General features: G+C 41.5%; 2 protein-coding genes across 9 annotated transcripts in view; one reads left to right on the top strand and one right to left on the bottom strand.

Annotated features, from left to right (window-relative positions):
• Nucleotides 1-15,636, top strand: part of myo7aa (myosin VIIAa) — a 63,102-nt gene extending 47,466 nt beyond the window's left edge. For all 7 annotated transcript variants that reach the window (XM_085184042.1, XM_085184041.1, XM_085184036.1 and 4 more), the window contains 16 exons: nt 526-652; nt 843-1,012; nt 1,098-1,288; nt 1,722-1,846; nt 1,975-2,132; nt 2,658-2,811; nt 4,431-4,586; nt 4,684-4,789; nt 4,878-4,991; nt 5,577-5,664; nt 7,976-8,082; nt 8,878-9,063; nt 9,236-9,352; nt 10,295-10,378; nt 10,488-10,607; nt 11,464-15,636. In XM_085184042.1, the coding sequence (XP_085040168.1) occupies nt 526-652; nt 843-1,012; nt 1,098-1,288; nt 1,722-1,846; nt 1,975-2,132; nt 2,658-2,811; nt 4,431-4,586; nt 4,684-4,789; nt 4,878-4,991; nt 5,577-5,664; nt 7,976-8,082; nt 8,878-9,063; nt 9,236-9,352; nt 10,295-10,378; nt 10,488-10,607; nt 11,464-11,556 (2,096 nt within the window). In that variant the 3' untranslated portion in view covers nt 11,557-15,636. The remainder of the gene's footprint in view (nt 1-525; nt 653-842; nt 1,013-1,097; nt 1,289-1,721; nt 1,847-1,974; nt 2,133-2,657; nt 2,812-4,430; nt 4,587-4,683; nt 4,790-4,877; nt 4,992-5,576; nt 5,665-7,975; nt 8,083-8,877; nt 9,064-9,235; nt 9,353-10,294; nt 10,379-10,487; nt 10,608-11,463) is intronic.
• Nucleotides 15,509-21,538, bottom strand: part of LOC146503854 (glycerophosphodiester phosphodiesterase domain-containing protein 5-like) — a 44,131-nt gene continuing 38,101 nt past the window's right edge. For both annotated transcript variants that reach the window (XM_085184047.1, XM_085184046.1), the window contains one exon: nt 15,509-20,515. In XM_085184047.1, the coding sequence (XP_085040173.1) occupies nt 20,409-20,515 (107 nt within the window). In that variant the 3' untranslated portion in view covers nt 15,509-20,408. The remainder of the gene's footprint in view (nt 20,516-21,538) is intronic.

The raw sequence follows: 21,538 nt of genomic DNA, 5'->3' as shown, positions 1-21,538 counted from the left end.
CTCAGCATAAACAGTTTATGAAAGACTCCACAAAGCTGGGGGGCACAGGCCTTGAGGACGCGGGGACTCACTCCGTCTGGTCCAGCAGACTTGCCTGAGTGAAGTCGTCTCATTTGCATCTCAAAAAATGCAAATGAGGAGTGCATTTTTTGCCTCGAGTGCTGCAACACATCAGTTTTTCCACCTTCAGTACTGTGCTTCTTGTTGTTGAAGTAGCTCCCTTTTTAGATAAGCTGACATTCCCGGGCTTGTTGTTTTTGGGCACTAGGAAACGTGCCTGCATAGGGTTGCTGTAGCACTGATATCATGATATGACCCTTTAATGTTATGTAAAGTACCAGCGGCATTGTTGTAGCACCTCCAGTCTGTCATCAGTGCTTTTCATTCCACTAACTTTGATACAATGTTACACGAAAATAAAGACGATTATTGTTTAAAGCAAAATTATTCCGAATTGTTATTTATATTTTAACCTCTCGGTTCTGTAACTTCTTTTTTAAATTTATTTTGATCTTTACTTCTCAGGTCCCAGTCTGCCTAAAAACGACCTCATCGTCGCCGTCAACTGGACAGGAGTTTATTTTGTAGATGAGCAGGAACAGGTCCTCTTAGAGCTCTCCTTCCCAGAAATCACTGCAGTTTCCAGCAGCAGGTGAGTCTACCTGTAGTCACCTGACCAATGACATTCATATCTGACCTGATTCTCTGATCTGAGGGCTGTGAGTGAGGAATGAGGGGTTAAGAGTTTCAGCGTATAAAGTGGAGCCTAAACTTAAATGTAGGTGTTTCATCGTCATCCTGGACAGCGAAGCTGGTCAGTGCATATTTTGTTGTTCTTTCAGGGGAGGAAAGCTGCAGGGTCAGAGTTTCACTTTAGCGACCATCAAAGGAGACGAGTACACCTTCACCTCCAACAACGCAGAGGACATCCGGGACCTGGTGGTGACCTTCCTGGAGGGTCTGAGGAAGAGGTCAAAGTTTGTGGTCGCTCTGCAGGACAACCCCAACCCCAGTGAGTCCTGAGCAGAGAGGCACGCTCAGCTTGGAATGAAATAAATGTGTGGAAAAGATTTACAAAGTGCCGTTTTCTTCCTCAGCTGGAGAGGAGTCGACGTTCCTGAGCTTCCGGAAAGGAGACCTGATCCTGTTGGACCAGGAGACTGGTGAGCAGGTCCTCAACTCTGGCTGGGCACACGGTGTTAACGAACGAACCAATCAGAAGGGAGACTTCCCAGCGGACTGCGTCTACGTCCTGCCCACCATGACCCGACCTCAGCAGGACATAGTGGTGAGGAGGAAAACATACCTAAAACTTCCTTCTCTGATTTTCAGAGAATACAAAAATGTGATTACTGGGCACTTTCAGTCATTTCAGAGCCACCTTAGTGACTCCTCCAACCACCTAATGAGCATCAAACTGCCTCAAAAATGGGCTTTCGGCATTTAAAGAAGACTATAGCCAAACATCAGGATAAGCAAAAAACAAAAAGAGGACTGCTGAGATTGTACGCACAACAGCAAAAAGCACAATAACCACAAAATGATGTTTTTATTACATCTTAAAATTACAAAATGTTCCCATTTCCTGTTTAACAGTTTAGAGATCATATACTGTATATGAAAGATGGCCCACTGTGATGTCACAGATGCTGCTGTGTTAGGTTTGGTCTTTTGTGCTGTACACAAAACATGATGCAGTCTGATGTGATCCGAACTATCAGGCGCTGGTCACCATGACACCCGAGCAGCGTCAGGAGTCGGTTCGTGTTTCGCAGGTCGTCATGGTGGAAACTGATGACAGAATGAAACCCTACACGCTGGAGGAGTTCTCCTACGACTACTTCAGGTACACAGACCAAAAAAACATGAGATAGATATTTGTTTTTGAAGCAAGAATATATATATCTATTGTTCTGATGATCCTCTGCCTTCATTCCTGAGTCCTGCGATCTCTGTGTAACCTACTCCTGTCAGGCCTCCTCCCAAACACACCCTGAGCCGGGTGATGGTCACGAAGAATCGCGGGAAAGACAAGCTGTGGAGCTGCACCCGAGAGCCGCTGAAACAGCCGCTGCTGAAGAAGGTCGTCAGCCACGAGGAGCTGGCTCAGGACGCCTGCATGTCTTTTATAGATATCCTTTAAACTGCCGACTGGTGGATCACCAAGCAGACTCTGAGCTTATGTTGTGTTCAGACGAACCCCACAGACATGTTTTCACAACATTCACAAGTATTCATCGTTACCAGTAACGGCGTTCATCTCTCAGATTTTAGGGCCATTCAAATTAGACGATCTTCTGTGTTTCTATCATGGTTTGAGTTTTGTCTCTGTTATTACATCGTTAGTCTTTCCCTTACAGTGTAAAATACAATCAGATGGAGGTTAGAAACACCTCTTAGAAGCAGGTCAGGGTACTCTGCTATAACCTACTGCCACTTCTGATACCTTTACACATTTACCTGGAGGTTTACTTTGAAGTTTTATCAAAAATAACTTTAATTTCAGCAGCCACCTCAAATCTGGTAAATGGTAAAAACTTAAAAAGCCTTTTTTGCTCCCTGGAAGTTAAACGTCTGCCACAGTCTCTGCTCTTATAATCTCTCTGCTTTTATAAGCAAGTACATGTGTCAGGGTTATTCCTTGACCTCGAGCCTACCTATCATGAAGTACATGGGCGACTACCCGTCCAAACGAACTCGCTCGGTGAACGAGCTGACAGACCAGATCTTTGAAGGGGCGCTGAAGGCTGAACCACTGAAGGATGAGATCTACTGTCAGATCATCAAACAGCTCACAGACAATCACGTCAAGTGTGTAAATTCACTTCAGTCACACTTTCATTTATAGCTTTTTAAGGATAAAACGATGAGGTGCACGTGGATGAAATTCAGATTTTTGTTGTTTTTTCTGGGGGATGTGAAATAGACAATGATGCTGTTTTGTGCCGGCCTGTCAACCTGTGGTGGAGTCGGCCTCTAGTGGCCATTAGAGAAACTGTATTTTCCCCCACTGATTTAATTAAAAAACTAGGGCTGGGTATCGTCACTGATTTCTAGAATCAATGCGATCCACCATTCGATTCAGGGAAATTTATCCTCAGACAGTCAGAAATATTATAATTCTGATCACGCATCAGTACATTTCCATATTTTTTTTGTCTATAAAAAGAAATCTGAAACTTGTGAGACTTTATCAAAGGTGTGAGCATCACAGCAGATGCCTTTTGTGTCAAAGTAGCTGAGGATAAAACACAGAAAAACATGAAGGAGATTTTCCTGGCCTGGGATTTTATAAAAATATTCTGCAGTAGATCAAAAACAAAAGAAAACCATTAATCAACATGAACATTACCTGATGCTGCTGAAGTGAAGCAGAGCAAAGTTACAGAGGTTTTATTAGAGACACAGCTGAACGTTTTGCTATTTTGCATTATTTTTTAGTTTAAATTTGTTCAGAATTGAACGGCAGAAATGAGGCTTTCTTTTCGGAAGTAAGTAAAAGGAAAAAACAGCGGCCGACAGCCTGTAAACAACGGAAGACTTGTGCGTAATAAGCAAGCGAATAATGCAGAAAACAGATTTTTAGACGGGAAACTGTTCTTGAAGTACACAGAGAGAGAGAGAGCTCTGAAGTGTGATTTTATTGTGGTGGAAGCAAAACAGCAAAAGTCAGAGTGAATCCATGACGATGTTTATGTGAAGCGAAGTTTGGATCTTCTTTTGCTGCTGGTTCTGTCAATATTGTTTGGAGAGAGATAAAGTCAGTGCGCCCCAGGGTGGCTGTGGCTACAATGTAGCTTGCCATGTGTGTGTGAATGGGTGGATGACTGGATGTGTAAAGCGCTATACAAATACAGGCCATTTACCATCAAACCTGCAGCTTCAGAATCGAGGGCAAAAAGGACGTAAACACAAAGCGCAGACCTGCCAACGGATCAGAATCAGTGAGCTGTCAGCTTTTAGCCCCGAGCGTGTCCGTGCCGTCGGGTGAGAAAGCCGACAGCTCACTGATTCTGATCCGTCGGCGGGTCCGCGCTTTGTGTTTACGTCTTTGTGCAGAATCCGTGTTCCTGCTCTCGTTTACTGTTTTAGCTGTTTGGTGGTTGTTGAAATTTTGTGAGGTTTAACCTGAGGGCAAAATAAATTTATATTTAAAAATTGATTCAGGATTTGAATGAATCGATATCATGTTATCCAAGCTAGAATCTATTTTAATCGCTAAATCAATAATCAAAACCCACCCCTATAAAAACTCCAGAGATGCTGCTTCGTCCATGAAATGAAGCAAAAGTACTTTTATGCAAAATAAATTGAGTAGAAGAAGTTAAAACTCTAAATTTTCACATTACTTGTTGCATTCAGTGGACAGTCATCATTCAGTCTGTGGCTGCAGGCAGATTTAATTTGAGGTGAGTTTTGTGTTGCTGCAGGTACAGTGAGGAGAAAGGCTGGGAGCTGCTGTGGTTGTGCACTGGGTTGTTTCCTCCCAGTAACGTGCTGTTGCCGCACATCCAGCGCTTCCTCCAGTCCAAGAAGCACCACCCGCTGTCTGGAGACTGCATGCAGCGGGTGCACAAAGCGCTACGGTAACACCTCAGACTTTCAGCCTGAAACAATCATCGTGTTTGGTGTTGAAATATTTTTTTTCCAACCAGTTTTGCTGCTTTTTGTCATCATTAACAGAAATGGATCCAGGAAGTACCCTCCTCATTTGGTGGAAGTGGAGGCCATCCAACATAAAACGACCCAAATCTTCCATAAAGTCTACTTCCCCGACGACACAGACGAGGTCGGACACACGAGCCTGCAGGTGTAAACTTTCTCTGTAAATAAAGACTCATTTTTCAAACACGTTTGTGTTGGTCTCACACCTGCAGGCCTTCGAGGTGGAGTCGAGCACCAAAGCGAAGGATTTCTGTCAGAACATTTCCACCAGACTGCTGCTCAAATCTCCCGAAGGCTTCAGCCTCTTCGTCAAGATCTCAGACAAGGTCAGAGGTCAACGATGGTTTCTCAGAACCTCAGAGTATTACAGCTTTACTGGTTTCAGGAGGTTTCACTACACAACTCTAAAGAAATACTGGGATTATTAGATGTCTTCACTATTGTTTTACAGTTTGTTCCACCTTAACCACAAAACACGTCCTCAACAGAAGGAACGTACAGTTTTTACGCGAAAATATAAACTTTCTAAATATAAATACATTTAAATGTCTTAAGGACACAGTTTCTGTGTGCAGCTTACGAACCATTTCTGTAAGTTTCTAAAATTACCGCTGTATGGTCGAGTAGATGTCCCTTTTATATTGCAATTGAATTGAATTGAATTGCAATATAATTGAATTGAATTGAATTTTTAAAAAAAAATTTATTATTTTTTAATTCTTTTGATTGTTAACAGTTTAAACCATTGCCTCTTAAAATTGATGAATTATTGCTTTTGAGTCTTTCATTTAACATTTCAATGATTAAAGCTGCCCTCTACAACAACACAAATCTTTCATTCAGAAAGTTTAATTTCTGTAGTTAATTTCTTGATTAACTTCACGCTGATTTTTTGTGTGTGCCCTCTGCAGGTGATCAGTGTACCTGAGGGAGATTTCTTCTTTGACTTCGTCAGACATTTAACGGACTGGATCAAGAAATCTCGGCCGGCTAAAGACGGTCGGTACCGTGTTAAAAATATCTTTGGGTTGAGTTCAGAACTTTTAAAAGCAAAACTGTGAAATATTAATGAGAAGTTCTCATCAGACAACTGCAGGGGCTGTCTGCAGTGGCGGTCCTAGCCTGTTTGGCGCCCTGGGCGAACACTCCCTCTGGCAAATCAAAAACTGACAATGACTAATTAATATTAAAATCTGTAACATAATGTATTGTTTGGAGTTTAGTCTGTTACTGTTGCTATTTTTACCATTTCTTCTTGGAGCAACTGTAACCCACATAATTTCCTTAGGGATTAATAAAGTATTCTGATTCTGATTGTTTCAGGATACATGACCTGCCATTATCCAATGACACATCTGCTTACCTGCATCTTTTGCTTGTTTCTCTTCCTCTTCTTTTCTCTTTTTTCTAAACTGAGGACCTGATGGCTTTGAACTTTTCTTGTCCATCTTCCATTGGTTTTAATTTTGCACTCCAGTATGAACATTCATCCCCCAACCCGAGGTTCACCACAACATAACCTAACAGACCAACACCTTAGTTCACAGATTCGCTTTGTCTTTATTTCTGGGATTTCACACAACCCAGGATTCAAATCATGAATACATAATGGGCTTGGATTTACAACATATGAATGAAATGTGTTTTATTTGGAAGCAGCAGGCCCCCCCTCCCCTTTTGACGGGTTGTGTGTGAGACTTTAAATCATCAAACTGTAAATTTAAAATTGTTATTGATCCCTTTACCCCGAGTCCTAAAGTGTATATTTATTTTCTTACTCTTCTTACATATATTGTTTGTTTATTTGCACTGCTGTAACTGGAGCCTCATCTCTCTATATACTGGACTGTCTGTAGCGGAGATGACAATAAAGTTTACTTTGACTTCAGCAGTGAGCAGGTGCACCGAGGGCTCTCGCGCTCACTTTTCGTGTATAGAATTTCGAAAAAACATCGGTGCAAATTATAAGTCTGTATCATAATGTCGGGTGTTTTCGTGTTTATTGGTTTGTTTTTATTTTGTTTTACTTTGCGAGCTGGTTATTAGATGCTGCTCCAGCCGGTCAGAAAATCCCCCGTCGCCCCGCCCTCTCCTCTCTGCGTCGCAAACGAAGGGCGCCCTTACTCCCAGCAAATGGGCGATAGAAAACCGATCGGTGCCTGTGACATTCCCAATGTGCGCTGGCTGATGTCGGGGCAGCATGAGTACGAGCATTTTTTTTTTTTATTTTTTTTTTTTGCCGATGCCCGTGATGCCGCCCCCCACCACGATGCCGCCCTGGGCAACCGCCCGTGTCGCCCGTATCTAAAACCGCTACTGGCTGTCTGTGTACACGTGACTACAGCGGGACTGAAATATTACCCAGGATTCCTTTGGGTTGACCGCTCTCTAATCTGATGTATCGTTACTGTTTGCATCATTTAAACTGGTTCGTTTCAAGTACTTTACAATATTTTTTAAGTAACAAACTGCAGATTTCATGCTGATCAAACAGTTTCACAAAACTTCTCGGAGTAACCTTCATGACAGAGATCTCTGATTAGAGCGCACACAATAAACAGGTGAAATTATAAGATGTTTTTCACCACATACACCGGCTGTGTGTGGGTTACAGACTTGTTCAGAGGAAATAAGACAAGTTGATTACATTCAAAGCAAAAACAGATGGAGAGGAGTAGGCATGCCTGCTGTGTAATATACAGATGTATGCATGTAGCCACCGTGGGGTCAGTTGTTGGTCAGTGAAGTGAAACCTGGAGCTGAGCGTTTGTTGCCATCATGGCTCTTTGAAGGTACTGGTTTGTTATCCTCTCCACTCTAATGGGAGTGATTTATAAACTGAACATCACGTGGTATAAATACAGCAGCGAGTAAGATCAGCCAACACGTTTCAAAAGGTGCGGCTTTTACTTTGAAGGCCAACAGTCTGTTTCCGGCGGCTGCCGGTGGCCAAGCTGACTGGGGGCCTTCTTATCGAGCATCATTATCATCCTGATCACCACACGCCCAGAATGGTGGACAAGTTCACGTCGTGCAGTGTTTTCAAAACTTAAACAGAGATGGAAGAAAAAATGACAAGATGGAGAAGTTTAAACTTAATTTCTTGGACTCGGGTGACTTCTGAAAATGTTTCTTCGTCATTGGCTGTTCGGTGAATATTTGTTGGCTGAGAAACAGTAAAAACGCTCCAGCTGAACTCCTCTGTGTGTTTGTGCTGAAGACACCGTTAGTTTGTTGGGGTTTGCTTAACTGCAAAATTACACAGTATCACAGTTCATGTTGACCTTCGACCTTCCATCTCGTCATACAGGAATCGTTCCCTCTCTGACCTATCAGGTGTTCTTCATGAAGAAGCTGTGGACTAACACGGTTCCAGGGAAGGACTCCTTCGCTGACTCCATCTTCCACTACTACCAGGTCAGTTTTACCAGAGACGCACTGAGAACGACTCGGCCTGCATGTTTCAGCACTTATATCTGACCCCAGACTTCCTGATCTACGTGCCAGTCGTTACTGTCAGTCCGACTGGAAACGCAGATCAGTTAAAAACAGTTTCCTGTGTAAGACGATAGCCATGCATGTGCTTTCCACATTAAGATTCTGTTTTAGTGGGGCACATATCATGTAATTACATTATTTCCTATCTGTCTGAGACGACAGCGTCTACTTGCTACTGGACAATCTCTTGGATCTTATTCTGAAAGTTCAGCTGCAGGCCGTCTGGTCGGGCTCGTGTCTCTTAGCTGCAGAACCCCAGAACCTGCTGCAGGTGGAGAACTTGAGCTGCTATGCTGAGCTCACCAATGCTGGTTAGAGGAGCTAAAAGTACTAACAGCACAGCAAGTTCACAGTTTGAAAAAATAATTTGCCTGCAAAAAATCTCAAAGACTGAGGAGTCGTGTTAAATAATTACCCACAAAGATTATATTTGCCATAAATGAGCAGCCGCCTGTTCACAGAAGAACTCACTAGAGAGGAAGCTGATTATTCCTGTTACATGTGCCACACAGTACATATCAGTATATATTAATCAATTCATTTTGAAAAAGCATGAGCACATCTGTACACCTCCATGATTGTTCAAAATGTCAGCGTCTCGTCCAGTGATGGAAACGTTCATTTTAAAGATGGTCTTTGTGTGCGGTTTCATTTTGTCACCAACAGTTTAACGAAGCGTCTCTTTGTTCTCTCACCATCTCTGCACTGAATTAGGAGCTGCCTAAATACTTGCGTGGCTACCACAAATGTTCACGAGAGGAGGTTTTCCAGCTCGCAGCGCTTATCTATCGCGTCAAGTTTGAAGATGACAAATCCCATTTCCCCACAATTCCCAAGATGCTTCGGGAGCTGGTTCCCCAGGACCTCATCCGCCAGATGTCACCAGATGACTGGAAGAGGGTAAAACGCCCCCAACAAAACAAAAAACAAGCTTTTTAAAAATTACTTTAAAAAGTTACTGAAGTCAGACGTTTGTACAGACTGATCAGTGTTTCTTTAAAGTTTGACAAATCAGCTGCTTTGAGAAATGAACAGCTTGTGCGTGTGTGCGTGTGTGTGTGCGTGCATGCAGTCTGTTGTTGCATACTTCAACAAGCAGGCTGGGAAATCGAGGGAAGAGGCCAAACTGATGTTTCTGAAGGTCATCTACAAATGGCCGACCTTTGGCTCCGCCTTCTTTGAGGTTAAGGTAAACGTGCCTGAGCTTGTCAACTCCACAGTGTAACCTGAGTGTTTGGCTGATGCCAGGAAGGACGAATGTCTAACATCACCAAAAAAATGTTCACATTAAATTAAATGTGTTTTTGTTTTGAGGCAAATGTGTAAATAACAAAGTTTGTTCAAGCAATCAGCGACCTCGTGCTGTTTCCGGGGCAACTGTGGCTGAAATCTCCGAATGTTCTCATTTCTATAGAAACAGACTTTATCCTGCAAGATCTCCAGTATTTTTCACAGCCACAGTCTAAAAAATCAGAGGAAAAGAACAACAAAGTCGAACACCCACCTCAAAGTAAAAAATAACGAAATTGGAATAAACCCAGACAGGTGAAGCATGCAGACTTTACTGTAGGCTGATTTACAGAAAAATAAGGCAATAAATAATCATTCTGCCGTTTTTCTTCAGGCTGCTTCAGTAGTTGTGGATGGTCTACATCGAATTGACTACAGATTGTGTTAGTGGCTCAGTTAGATTTACTTGTTTCAGTTAGTTTTTATTAGTTTTCAGTCTTGGTTTTCTTTCAGTTAAAGTAATGGGTACTGTTTGTTAAGGGCAAAGTTCAGAGCAGGTATGACACAGGCTGTAGTTATGCAGACAAATGTGCCCAATGCCTCCTAATGCTGGCTACAAACTGAGGTGTGTCATAACAGACAGAAAATCAACACGTCCAGTGTGAGCGCCGAGCACTCTGCCAGCTGTTTACAGCTGTGAACATGAAGGAGCAAAAGAACGGATGATGATGGATGGAAGGATCAGTGCTGTGTAGTCTGAGCCCGCCATCTGAAACACCTGATTACATAAACAGAGTCCACATTTGTTACAAACTACAGAGAAACGCGACAATTTTACATGTAAGGTTAGAGATGATTGGTGAATATTTACCCATCCTAACATGTGGCTTCTGTCTTTTAGCAAACCACAGAGCCCAACTACCCGGAGATCCTGCTGATCGCCATCAACAAGCATGGAGTCAGTCTCATTGACCCCAAGTCAAAGGTTCGTTAATAATCCTAACTCCCAGCATACGTATCGGTTATGTTTTAGCCGCTGCGCTCGTTAACCTGTTAAGCCGGTGCAGTAGCTTTGATGACCTCTGTGTCTGCAGGACATCCTGACCACTCACCCTTTCACCAAGATCTCCAACTGGAGCAGCGGGAACACCTATTTCCACATCACCATCGGCAACCTGGTCAGAGGAAGCAAACTGCTGTGTGAGACCTCACTGGTGGGTGCCAGCAATGAACACACACACTTACTTTTGTTCTATGTTTGATTTACTAAGATTTCAGGTGCTTGAGCCGGGAGTCAGAGGTTTAGAACAGCGGTCCCCAACCCCCAGGCCTCGGACCGGTACCTTTTTTGTACCATGGACCGGTTTATGCCCGACAATATTTTCACAGACCAGCCTTTAAGGTGCCGCGGATAAATACAACAAAATAAAACTAGTACTGGTACCGAAAAAAAGATTTATTCATAACACACGTGAAAAGACCCAGGAAAACCGAGTAAATGATAAAAACGATAACAAAATAACGCTGAAAACCGATTAAAAACCTGAAAACCATAAATTTCACACCTGAGCGTCAACTCTCATGGCCCGGTACTAAAATGACTCACGGACCAGTCCGAGGCCCAGGGGTTGGGGACTGCTGCGTGAAAGACTTAAGCAGGATTCGATTGTTGTCGCAGCTCTAAAAGTGTCAGTGGTGAGTGGAGCATTTTACACAGTCCCAAAATCTTTTCTTTTGAATAAACTTAAAAAAAAAAAAAAAATTAGGAAAGTCTCACAAATTAAAAAAAAAAGACTTAAAAATAAGCGATAAACACAAACCTGAGTCCATCATGATTATTGAAACATTAGTTTATCTGCCATTTCATGTTTTTTATTCTTTGATATTTGTTTCCAGTAGAAAGTGTGTTTGTTTATTGTAGCTTTGTTTTATAGTATAGTTAAACTTGATCGTATCAGTTTATTTATTCTTTCCACTTAATTCACTTTTTTTGGTTTCATTTATGTAAAACTATAATAAAAAATGTGATTGGAGTGGAGAGGTCAGCTGACTGTGTGATTAAACCTTCAGGGCTACAAGATGGATGACCTGCTGACCTCCTACATCAGCCAAATGTTGACCACCATGAACAAGCACCGGTCAGGGCGGGGCCACAGCAAGTGAACTTCTTACTGGCAGGAGGCCACTGAGCTCATCCGCCTCTTACGTCCTATTGGCCAGCACTGCAGCTGGGGGCGGACCTTTACCAGCCACCTTTGGAGGATGAGCCGCAGTCCTTCTGCTAGCTCAGAAGGGTCAAAGTTCACCTGGGAGAGTTCGAATGCTAGCGGCAGCAGCGACCCTGGCGAAGGCCCCAGCAACAATTACCACTACAGCTATGATGAAGACGAGCCGTCCAGTGAGGATGACTACCTCTGAACTGTCCTTTCTGACTGCGTCACCTTAAGAAGACAGTTATCGTCAGGTCTGAGCCTTAAGTACACACTGCAGTGACCCTGGACATGACCCTGTATTAGCACTTTATGCTAACCTGACTTGTAATTGAGCATTTTTACATATTAGCATAGCAACACGCTAATGCGCCAGACTGCTGTAAGGGGATATTTGACTGTTAACAGGGTTTGTGCAGGTTTTAGAGAGCATTAAAGCCTCTTACTTTGGCCCGATGTTTACGATATCACGCGTTTCAGATGTCACACCTGTGGGGACCCCCTGCCTCATTATAAGCTCATCAAATCCATCCATTAAAGTTCACTTCTACATGTTTAGGTCAAACTAATGGACTGACTACTCCTTTACATGTTTTAATACATGCATACATACACAGATAATAAATTATTTTAGGCCATTTCTTGCTGATTCCTTTTGTTTCTTCAGTACTTTCACAAATAATTTGATGAACTCTGCAGACATCTAAATTACCCCAGAAGGAGTTAAAATGCACAGAAGCATTCAGCTGAGACATGAAGCTGAAGAGTCAGAACTCATCAAACTGAGGCTGATTTTAAAAAGTAGCTCAGAGTGTAGAAAAAGATTCTCATATCACAAAAACCATCCAGCCTGAGAGCCTAAAAACAGCGCAGTCTTTTAAAGGCATATATTTTCTCATCTCTCACTGAGTAAATGTTTGTTCTTTGAATTACTCGATCCGTCCATCTTATCCAGATGATTAAATAGCAGTAGTTTCATATGCAGCATTAACAGGAACTTACATTTCAGTAAATTTAACATCAATGATTTTTAAACTGATATTAGACTGTATATTAATTATTAATAAAAAGGTCTTAAATTTAGCTGGTAACTCTGTAGAGACCCTGAAACACTCATTTGTTAGTTTCATGTGTGTAAATTGGAGCCTTACAGCAGATTTAGTGATTTTTGTTTTTTGAGCATCTTGAAATACTCAAAGTCAAAAAGTTTACGTCTTTTCTTTGATACAACACTTCCTGGAAGTCAAGGTCAGACACATTTGAGATTTTATGTTCATGTGTACCGTCTGCTCTTATTGGGTTCCAGTTCATCATTTGTTTTTAGTAGTTCTTTCCCTGACCTTAGGTCCAAACTGAGAGGAGGCCAGAGGGGTGTACTACGATGGCTTAGTGGGCCATGTCGAGCTTAAAGTCAGAGTTTCCTCTGTCATGAAAGTGGCTCTGTTTAACTGGCACACATAACCTGGTCAGGAGCAGGTTTTGTGCTCAGACTTAAGTCACTGACTCATATTTACATCATGCTTTAAGTGCAATATGAATCCTCTGCTGTGGGAATACGTTTGATATGCAACTTGTTAAGCCGCACTTTACTACCATGACAAACTTACAGCAGCATAAACTCTGCATGGCATTGACATGTGAATCTGCATGTACTCAGCTGGTAATGCAGGAAATGTTTTTATAAGCAGCAGTGTAAAGACTGCTTTTACACTGCTGCAATTGCAGAACACACACTAAGATTATTCAAGTATTTCACTGTTTAAATGTGTCCAGTTTAAGGTTTCAGAGCTCTGATGTGCTGCTGGCAGGTTAGAAATAATCAGCAGTGCAGAGTGCGCTTTGCTTGAATTAAAATATTCAAATTTGTACCACTATTTTTATCATCTGTGACTTTAAAGTAGGTGTCACTCACAGGGATCATTTTCTGTGGATAAAGTCACATGATGTGACTTTGGTTTCAGGTTGTTCTTTGTCCTGCTGACACAAAGAAAACCTGGCTGTGGTGAACGTCCTTTGTAGCACACCTCTCTGAGCTTATTTAAAACTTTTCTGTTGTTTTTGTGACACTAAATTGACCTGTAACATGTTTTTAATCTTTAGGTTAATGACTTCAGTGTGTCACAGTTTAATACAGGGGATTATTTTAATACTCATGGTTTATGTTTACACTTTTTATTTCTTTACAACTGTTCAGTTTTACATTTTTGCCTGTATTGCGTCATTTCTGTGAGAGCTGCTGCTTCTTCCTGTATGAGGCTTTTACATTCTAGTTTGTAAAAATGTTCTCAAAGGTCACTTGTTAGCTGGTTCTGGGGTTTTCAGCTGAATCTCAGTTTTCCTAATATGAATGAGTTCTATCTTTTGAACTGGAATTGACCTAATGAGGATCAAAGCCAATACTGTCCTGATGAGTAATGTGGACGTCACTTTTTCCTGCCTTTAAAACAGGCTTGGCCAACTCCAGTCCTCGAGGGCCGGTGTCCTGCAGGTTTTAGATCTCACTCTGGGTCTACACACCTGAATCAAATGAGTAATTCATTACCAGGCCTCTGGAGAACTGCAAGACATGTCGAGAAGGTAATTTAACTATTTAAATCAGGGGGATATAAAAATATAGGAGCAAGACACAAAGTAAATGTCCTCTCCTGCTAAAACATGCTGTTAAAAACTCTGATATTTTCACTGTTACATAAATCTTAAATGCACACTTTGACCTGTAAAGGTCGCCATTACTCTGGTTATACGCCACGGCAATCATCATTTTTTAAGGTTTACGAGATGCAAAGAAAAACCATACTTGCTGATTTCTGTTGGAACTAAAATAAGAGTACATTTGGAAATTGCAAACTATGGATATTAAGTTCGAGTTCCCTTTTAATACATATTAAAGGTTTTAAATGCAAAATCCATTTAGACCTGTACTCAGGTATTCAAGTACAATTTGTCCAAAGTATTAGCAAATCATTACTGAGTAACTATAGATTAGCTCATGAAAGTCCTATTAATGGGAACAACTAATGAATTTAATAGAGAAGCAAACACGTAGCTCCATATCAAGGCTGAAGTCCTGGAAATGTGCAAAGACTCGGCATCTGTACCTGCAAGAACAGTCACGACAGTGAAACTAAGTCAGATATCAATTAAAAATACTACAATAAAGGTCTCATGGTTCAGTCTTTGACTTTCATTTGTGTAATAAATAATTTTATGTCGAAGCTGCTGGTGTCTCAGACTCGTGTCCGGTGGCGTCGGTCTGGTGGTGCAGGGGCTCGTGTGAGTCGTTAGGTTTGATATTTTAACCTAAACTATGATCCACTAAATCTAACTGAACAGAAGGTAAAGGTAATAAAAATGATCTGCATGTTTATCATGAAGTTGCAACAAACCTATCCACAAGTCAGTAAACACTGTTGATAGCAAATAACTATAAAAAGATTAATTAACTATGAATTTACAATTTATTAAGGTTTACATAATTGTGTTTTTGTTGTGTTTGAAATTCCAGCCTGGTTCCTTTTTTTTAACCTCATTACGTCGACCTGTTGAAACCTTCATTCTTCTGGTAACCAGCTCTGGGCTTTTGTCTGTATAATAAACTGGTGTTTGTAACTGTGCCAATTTTCAAGTTTCAAGTTTGTTTTCAGAGTATTAGTCTGTGTTTTGACTCTGATTGTGTAACTCATCATCCTGACTTCCTGTAGTGTTTCTGTAACGTGTGCTCTCACTTTTGTACAAAGCATTCAGTAAATTTGGATTCAACTTAATTACTTTCACTACTGTAATATTCAAAACAAGTATGATCAGTCAAATGTCTGAAATACTAAGATTAAAATGTCTAACTAAAGTTGGATTTCCGGTCTACTGCTACTTTGTGCTGCGTGTCTGTAAAATTCAAGAATCAAACCTTCTGTTTGTAATGTTTAATACCAGGTGACGGCAGCATTTCATCAGATAAGTTACAGTAAAGCAAAATAATTGCCTTTATAAAATAAAATATTGCAGGTCAGAACAGCACAATGTAAAAAAACCAAAACATATTTAACATTTTGAAAGATTAGCATCTAAACTATGATACTAGTTTTATAATATTACATTATATCACAGATCACTTCTCAGCACCAAGTGTGAAGCTCATTATTCAAAAACACTAAGCGATACATAAGATTTTAGATGCTCTCGCTCTTTTCAGTGATTTTTATCCTTTAACACCTCAGAGGTCCCACTTTGCCAGTAAATGTTTCTTACATCCGTAACATTAAAAGATGAGTCACATTTAAAGAGCAGCCAATGAACAGAACCTCTGTGTGCAGACAGGACCCCTCCAGGATCGACGAACCAAACGACTAACAGCCTCAGTTGTACCTGCTTAAAAATGTTTGCACTCCTGCAGGAATGAAGACGGTAAAGCAGAGACGCTGCACTGACAACGAAACGAAATCTTTCCAAGCACCAGATAATCCAGATCATCAATCTTCATTAAAGGTGGCCTGTTTTGGACAGTTTAACCCCTCAACCTGGAGAGGCCTGAAGTCTCAGTGAGTCTTAAACTTTATCACCTAAAGTATCAAACAGGATGCCTGAATTCATTTTGTAATTTTGGCTGGACAGTTTCTTTCAGGAACCATTTGAATTTTGTCTCTAGCATAAACTGTAACAGTTGCTTGTAAAACACTGCTTGGCCAAAGTGCGACGACCCGACTGCCTGCTGATGGCGCTGTGTGCCCAGCGGCTTCTTAACTGAAAAACTGGCATAAAAGGGGGTTTCTAAAACATGCCGACTTAAACACGTCTGTCCGCCCATTATTGGTGATAACAATCAATTTTTTAAAACCTATTAATGATTAGTGGATAATTATTTATGTGTAAAGAATCCAGGTCTCGTCATAAACGCTATAACCAGCAAAGCACCGTAAGACAAATAGGATGGACTGTATTTTCAGGCATCAATCGCACAAAGCTACTCTCGTAGCTTTCTTTGGTCAAAAGTCAAAATATCAACTACGTTTTTATGATTTTGAGTAGATTTTATTTGCAATTAGCATGTTGATAAACATATTACACAGATTTATCTTTGATGCTGTTTGTTTGCTGCCTGTCCTGTGAAATTCCAGCAGTTCCTCTGGATGCTCGAGTATTACTCTCAACAAAAACGTCTGTTTACAGAAACTAGTTAAAACATCAAGCTTACACAGCAGATCAGCCACTGTCAAACACCAACTACACATTCAGATTACAGTGCATCATATCAGGCTGGAGTCTGTTGTGACTGTTTGAGCTCTTTAATCATTCTGAGGTCTTGTGTCTCCCTGCCCTCTGCTGGACCAAACCCAGCCCTCTGTGGGCCCAACATGGGAGTCCAGTGTGGTGCAGAACAGGGAAAGCTGCGAGTCTACTCGAGAGCAGCTCCAAGTTTCCAACAAAATCATTTATTCAAATCTCAGAATTGATTAAAATTGGAGAAATTTGGCACAAACCCCTCTTTTGAAAACTACCGTTTGAATTTGCTAAGGACACCTGGTGTCAGACTTCAACTGCCTCGTTGCATATATAACTGGTAGATTTCAGCTGTCCTGTTTAATTCTGACTTTTTTGAAGATTTTTGGAGGCGAGTATTTAAATGAATTATCATTTACTGAAGTCTGCAGCTGGAAATTTACTAAAAACTGTGCAGATTTTAACACTATAGGAAAATAATGACAGCTGCCAGCGTTACCCTCAACCTCTCAGAAGATGCACCCATGGTATCAATGTTGCTTCGTTCTCCTCCATTCACAAACTGTGTCCATGCCACCGGCCTGCCTGGCAGGGTGACGATAACGTCCCATCAGGCTTTTACTGCTGAGGGGTACAAAGTCTTATTTTGTGCCTTGACTAAGGGACGAGACACTTAATTTACTTCTCATTATCAGTGTTACGACCCTGATTAGGGGACAGGAGGGGAGTAACATACAAGATTGGTCAAAGCTAACAAAACTGTCTCTGTCCTGTTGCTCTTCACCCTGAATGTTTAGAGCTGAGCCTGCAGACATAAAGCACTGCAGACGGGAGTTGGCAAATAAAGGATGGATAAAAAGCACTGGAGGTACAAAAAAAAAAAAAAAGCCAAGTCGACAGGTTTTTAGTGTTTTGTTTTTACTCACATTTCTACACAGAAATTGGTCCATTAAACATGTGCTTGTAGCAGAGACTGCACTTTTAGCATAATGAGTCACCATTGGAGAATTTTTAGAAACTATTTTGTATTTTCTAAATAAGAATCCGGCACATTTACGTAAGATGTGCAATCAAAGTGATGAAAAACAAATCCACTTTCAGCAGAAAAGCCAAGGCCGCATCACCCTGCAGATTTCACACCTGCAAAGCTGACAAGACGCTCTGCATTTCATCGCCGAAATCAGTTTAAGTTAAGACAACACAGTACAGATTCAGTGTGTAGCCAGGAAATACTGTGTATATATTTGAAGACAAAGCTGATACTGCACTTATCACCTCATTAAAGTAGTTTGGTTTCTCTGACACTGATACCACACTTGGCACTGATGAGACACCAAAATAAAATTACCAGCAGCAAGTTAAAAAAAACAAAACAAAAAAACCCACGTGTCAGGCAGTTTGTGCCGCTGGCACGTTTTACTAACAAACAGACTTTTCTTGCAGTCAGAATTCTCACATCAAAGAAAGTCCACAAGGCTTCTGAAAGGAGAGGCAATGAGGGAGGCAGTGTGACTAAAATAGAGCCATGCGGACGGTTAAAAGGATCTAGGAGCTTAGATTTAGATTCAGCCCCCACTTTACTCAACACAACACCATAAACAAGTTTGTTCTTGGTGGATCTGCAGCGCCTGCTCCACAATAACCCCGAACATCAGGTCTGTTTAACCATGTGATCACCTAACCTGGAAGAGGTGCGACTGTTCGTTTGAATTGCTTCAGTCAAGCTACTAAAGTTAAACCTCTCTGCATTGCAAGAGGGGTTTTCAAAAGCTTGTGAGAGTGATTGTTTTGACAAACTGAAGCAGACTTGGGTTTGAATCTGAGTGCAGAGCAGTGGTGGGGAATATACACCGTCAGCTGCAGACATCACAGCGGTATTCATTCATAATGTCTCTGAAGTCTGCCCAACCGCCCCCGCAGGCCTCCACACGGAGACTCCTGCTTTATATCAGATAAGAAAATTTACATCACCTGGACCAAAGTGGACACCAGCAAACTGATGGATCCATAAACTGTAAAAGACTTAACTAATACACACACACACACTCTCTCTCAGGGAGCAAAGATGAAGGGCTGCGAGTGGCTTGTTGACCCAATCACATTCAAAACCAGTACAGGTAAAAAGCCAATGAGAGTCCTTGATCTACAAAACTAACTTCACACCTGGTACCATCCACCGCCAGGTGTGTTTGACACGGTGACAGAGCGACTGAAATAAGAAGATAAAACAAAAGCTGATTGGATGCAGACAAACTGAATGTTTCGTTTGTCACCATCATTACATTTTGCAGATTCCTTGTAAACCTCTGCAGGCTGACAGCAGCCGCCGTCTCTCTCGAGCAGTGATGCCTGCAGCATGCAGGGGGAGCCTACAGTAGGACGTTTAAACCACTACATTTATCTTAAAGCTCTAGTTATTAATTGCAGGTTTAGACTAATACTATAAAAAAAATAAACCTACTGATTAATTATGTTATAGTACTTATAGATTAAGCTAACCAGCAATATATAGAGATATATGTATATATAAACTAATTTAAATGACTTTTTCCCCACGGTGGTAAAACTGACCTTGGGAAAAATGTCATGTTGGACATACAGCCAAGAAATCTGCATACTTTTTGGAAACTTAATATTACATTCACTTTAGTACACAGATGAACTGTACCCTTCCCGAGCCTTTGGTTTACATTCATTCTGTCAGTCCAACAGTGTTGAGTTCACACACTGAATCTAGCAATTCACAGACACACACAAATGATAATTTAAGACATGGTTTAAGGTTTTTGTCTGATGCACCTGATGTCTGTACAGCTGAAAATGAAAAAGCACAGCTCATATGTAAGAGTCCATTTCATTTCTTCTGTGTTTACAGTTTATCACAGAGCGTCTCTGATCAACATTCGGTCCTTCATCAGCGAGCAGACGCACAAAGGTGACTGATGGATCACTGCAGCTGCAGACGTTCATGATTTTGTTCTTTCACCGTGCCGAATGACCAGAAATGAAAACGTCCTCATCCTCTGGTCTCGTCTCTAACTGTCCTCACTTTGAGGAATTTAATGGCATCATGAGATTACAGTATGGAAATGGACACCCCAGGGCACGTGTCCACAGCCCATTTGCTTCATCTCTGATGGGAAATGAATGAAGGCTTTTTATTTCCAGCTGTTCGTCTTCTACAGGCGGCCCACCCACAGACCGAGAGGATGACAGATGGAGAACAGAGTGTGCCGTCTACTTCCTGCTCTCTCTGTCATGACTTCCAAACATTTTTAGTTTTCATTTGTTTGTTAAAAGGTGGTGTCACAAATTTCTGTGCACTGCTCGGAGTTTTCCATCAAAATGTGATGACAAATGCTGTGTTGGCTGCTCACACTGTCTGTCAAGTCCCATCAATCCACATCGATTTTGTGGGTGTTAAACTGATGCTAAGTAATAGACTGACTATTATAAGCAACAATAATTAAATAACAAAAGCTTAAGATCAGAGAGTTTGACAGGCCTTCATCACACTCTCAACAAGGACTTTTTCCATCTCTTATCTGTCCTTTCCTGACTTGCACCTTCCTTTTTTAACCCCCCCCCCTCTCACTCCTCTGTGATGGTGGGCAGGTGAGGGGTGCTGGGTGAAGTAGGCATGCTCCGTAAATCAGGCCGGACAGTGACACTGGAGATGGACCAAACATCGCTGAGCTCTGCAAAACAGAAAAACCCAAACAGTGTTCAGTGAGTTCACGACAACAGTTTATACTGTCACATGGTGTCAGCACGGTGGGAATTAATACAAAGGTGGAACTGGAGGTCAGAGGACTTAAGGAAAGAAGGAAGGACAGCATAAATGACGGGGTACGCCACTGAGGTAAGTGCATGATACACAAGCACAAATCCTTATTTTCCAATTTGTAATTATTGTACAGCAGCGGGTCTCAAACAGCGGCTGTGACACAAACTCCAATATTCTGGCAAATCACATATTACTGCCATACGCAGCTGCACAATGAGTAATAAATTACTTTTTTCTTATTTTCAGTCCTTTCAGTAGGAAGTCATTTACTGCAGAACATAAAGTCACACAAAAAATTCTTTCAAAGGGAACCACATCCTGTTTGGGCCGTTTCAGTGTCACACATTAAAAACTCTAGAGTGTGATGAGGGGAGGGAGGAGATGTGCTCGTGGAACTTTTTGCGAAGAAAAGAAATTTTGTGTCACATCATAAAGAGTCTTCATCTGACAGTAAAGTCAAAAGAACTGCTGATGTGACAAATGGTAGTGAGGATCTTTTGCAGATATAACTACCACCTAAAAAACGCTAATGCTTCAAATTATCCTTATTGTGACCACCTCAGCGGTCTGCAATGTCAGCAAGGACGGAGAGAGCAAACAACTTCTGTTTCAGCCTGACACTGTCAGTGAAAGATCGTTATCATAAGAGCTGGGTGTCCAGATATGACAGAGCCATTTTCAACATTTTTTTTTAAACTGAAGAGTCCACAGTGTGCAAACGTAAAGGCACTAGATCAGGTGTAAACAGAGATCAGAGGCACCGCCCCTCCAAAAAAGACTGTAGTCTAACATCCTGAGGTGTTTGAGGGAAAACAGAACAGAGGCGATGTTTATTCCTCCTCTTCCACCCTTTTCACCAGCTCTGCCTCAGTGAAACTTCAGGCACTTCCTTAGAATAAAAACCAAAATTGAAGGAGTGTTATTTTAACGTGGC

This window comes from Neolamprologus multifasciatus, chromosome 14, assembly GCF_963576455.1.
Source record: "Neolamprologus multifasciatus chromosome 14, fNeoMul1.2, whole genome shotgun sequence".
Classification (NCBI taxonomy): domain Eukaryota; kingdom Metazoa; phylum Chordata; class Actinopteri; order Cichliformes; family Cichlidae; genus Neolamprologus; species Neolamprologus multifasciatus.
This window is presented reverse-complemented; position numbering and strand designations above follow the sequence as displayed.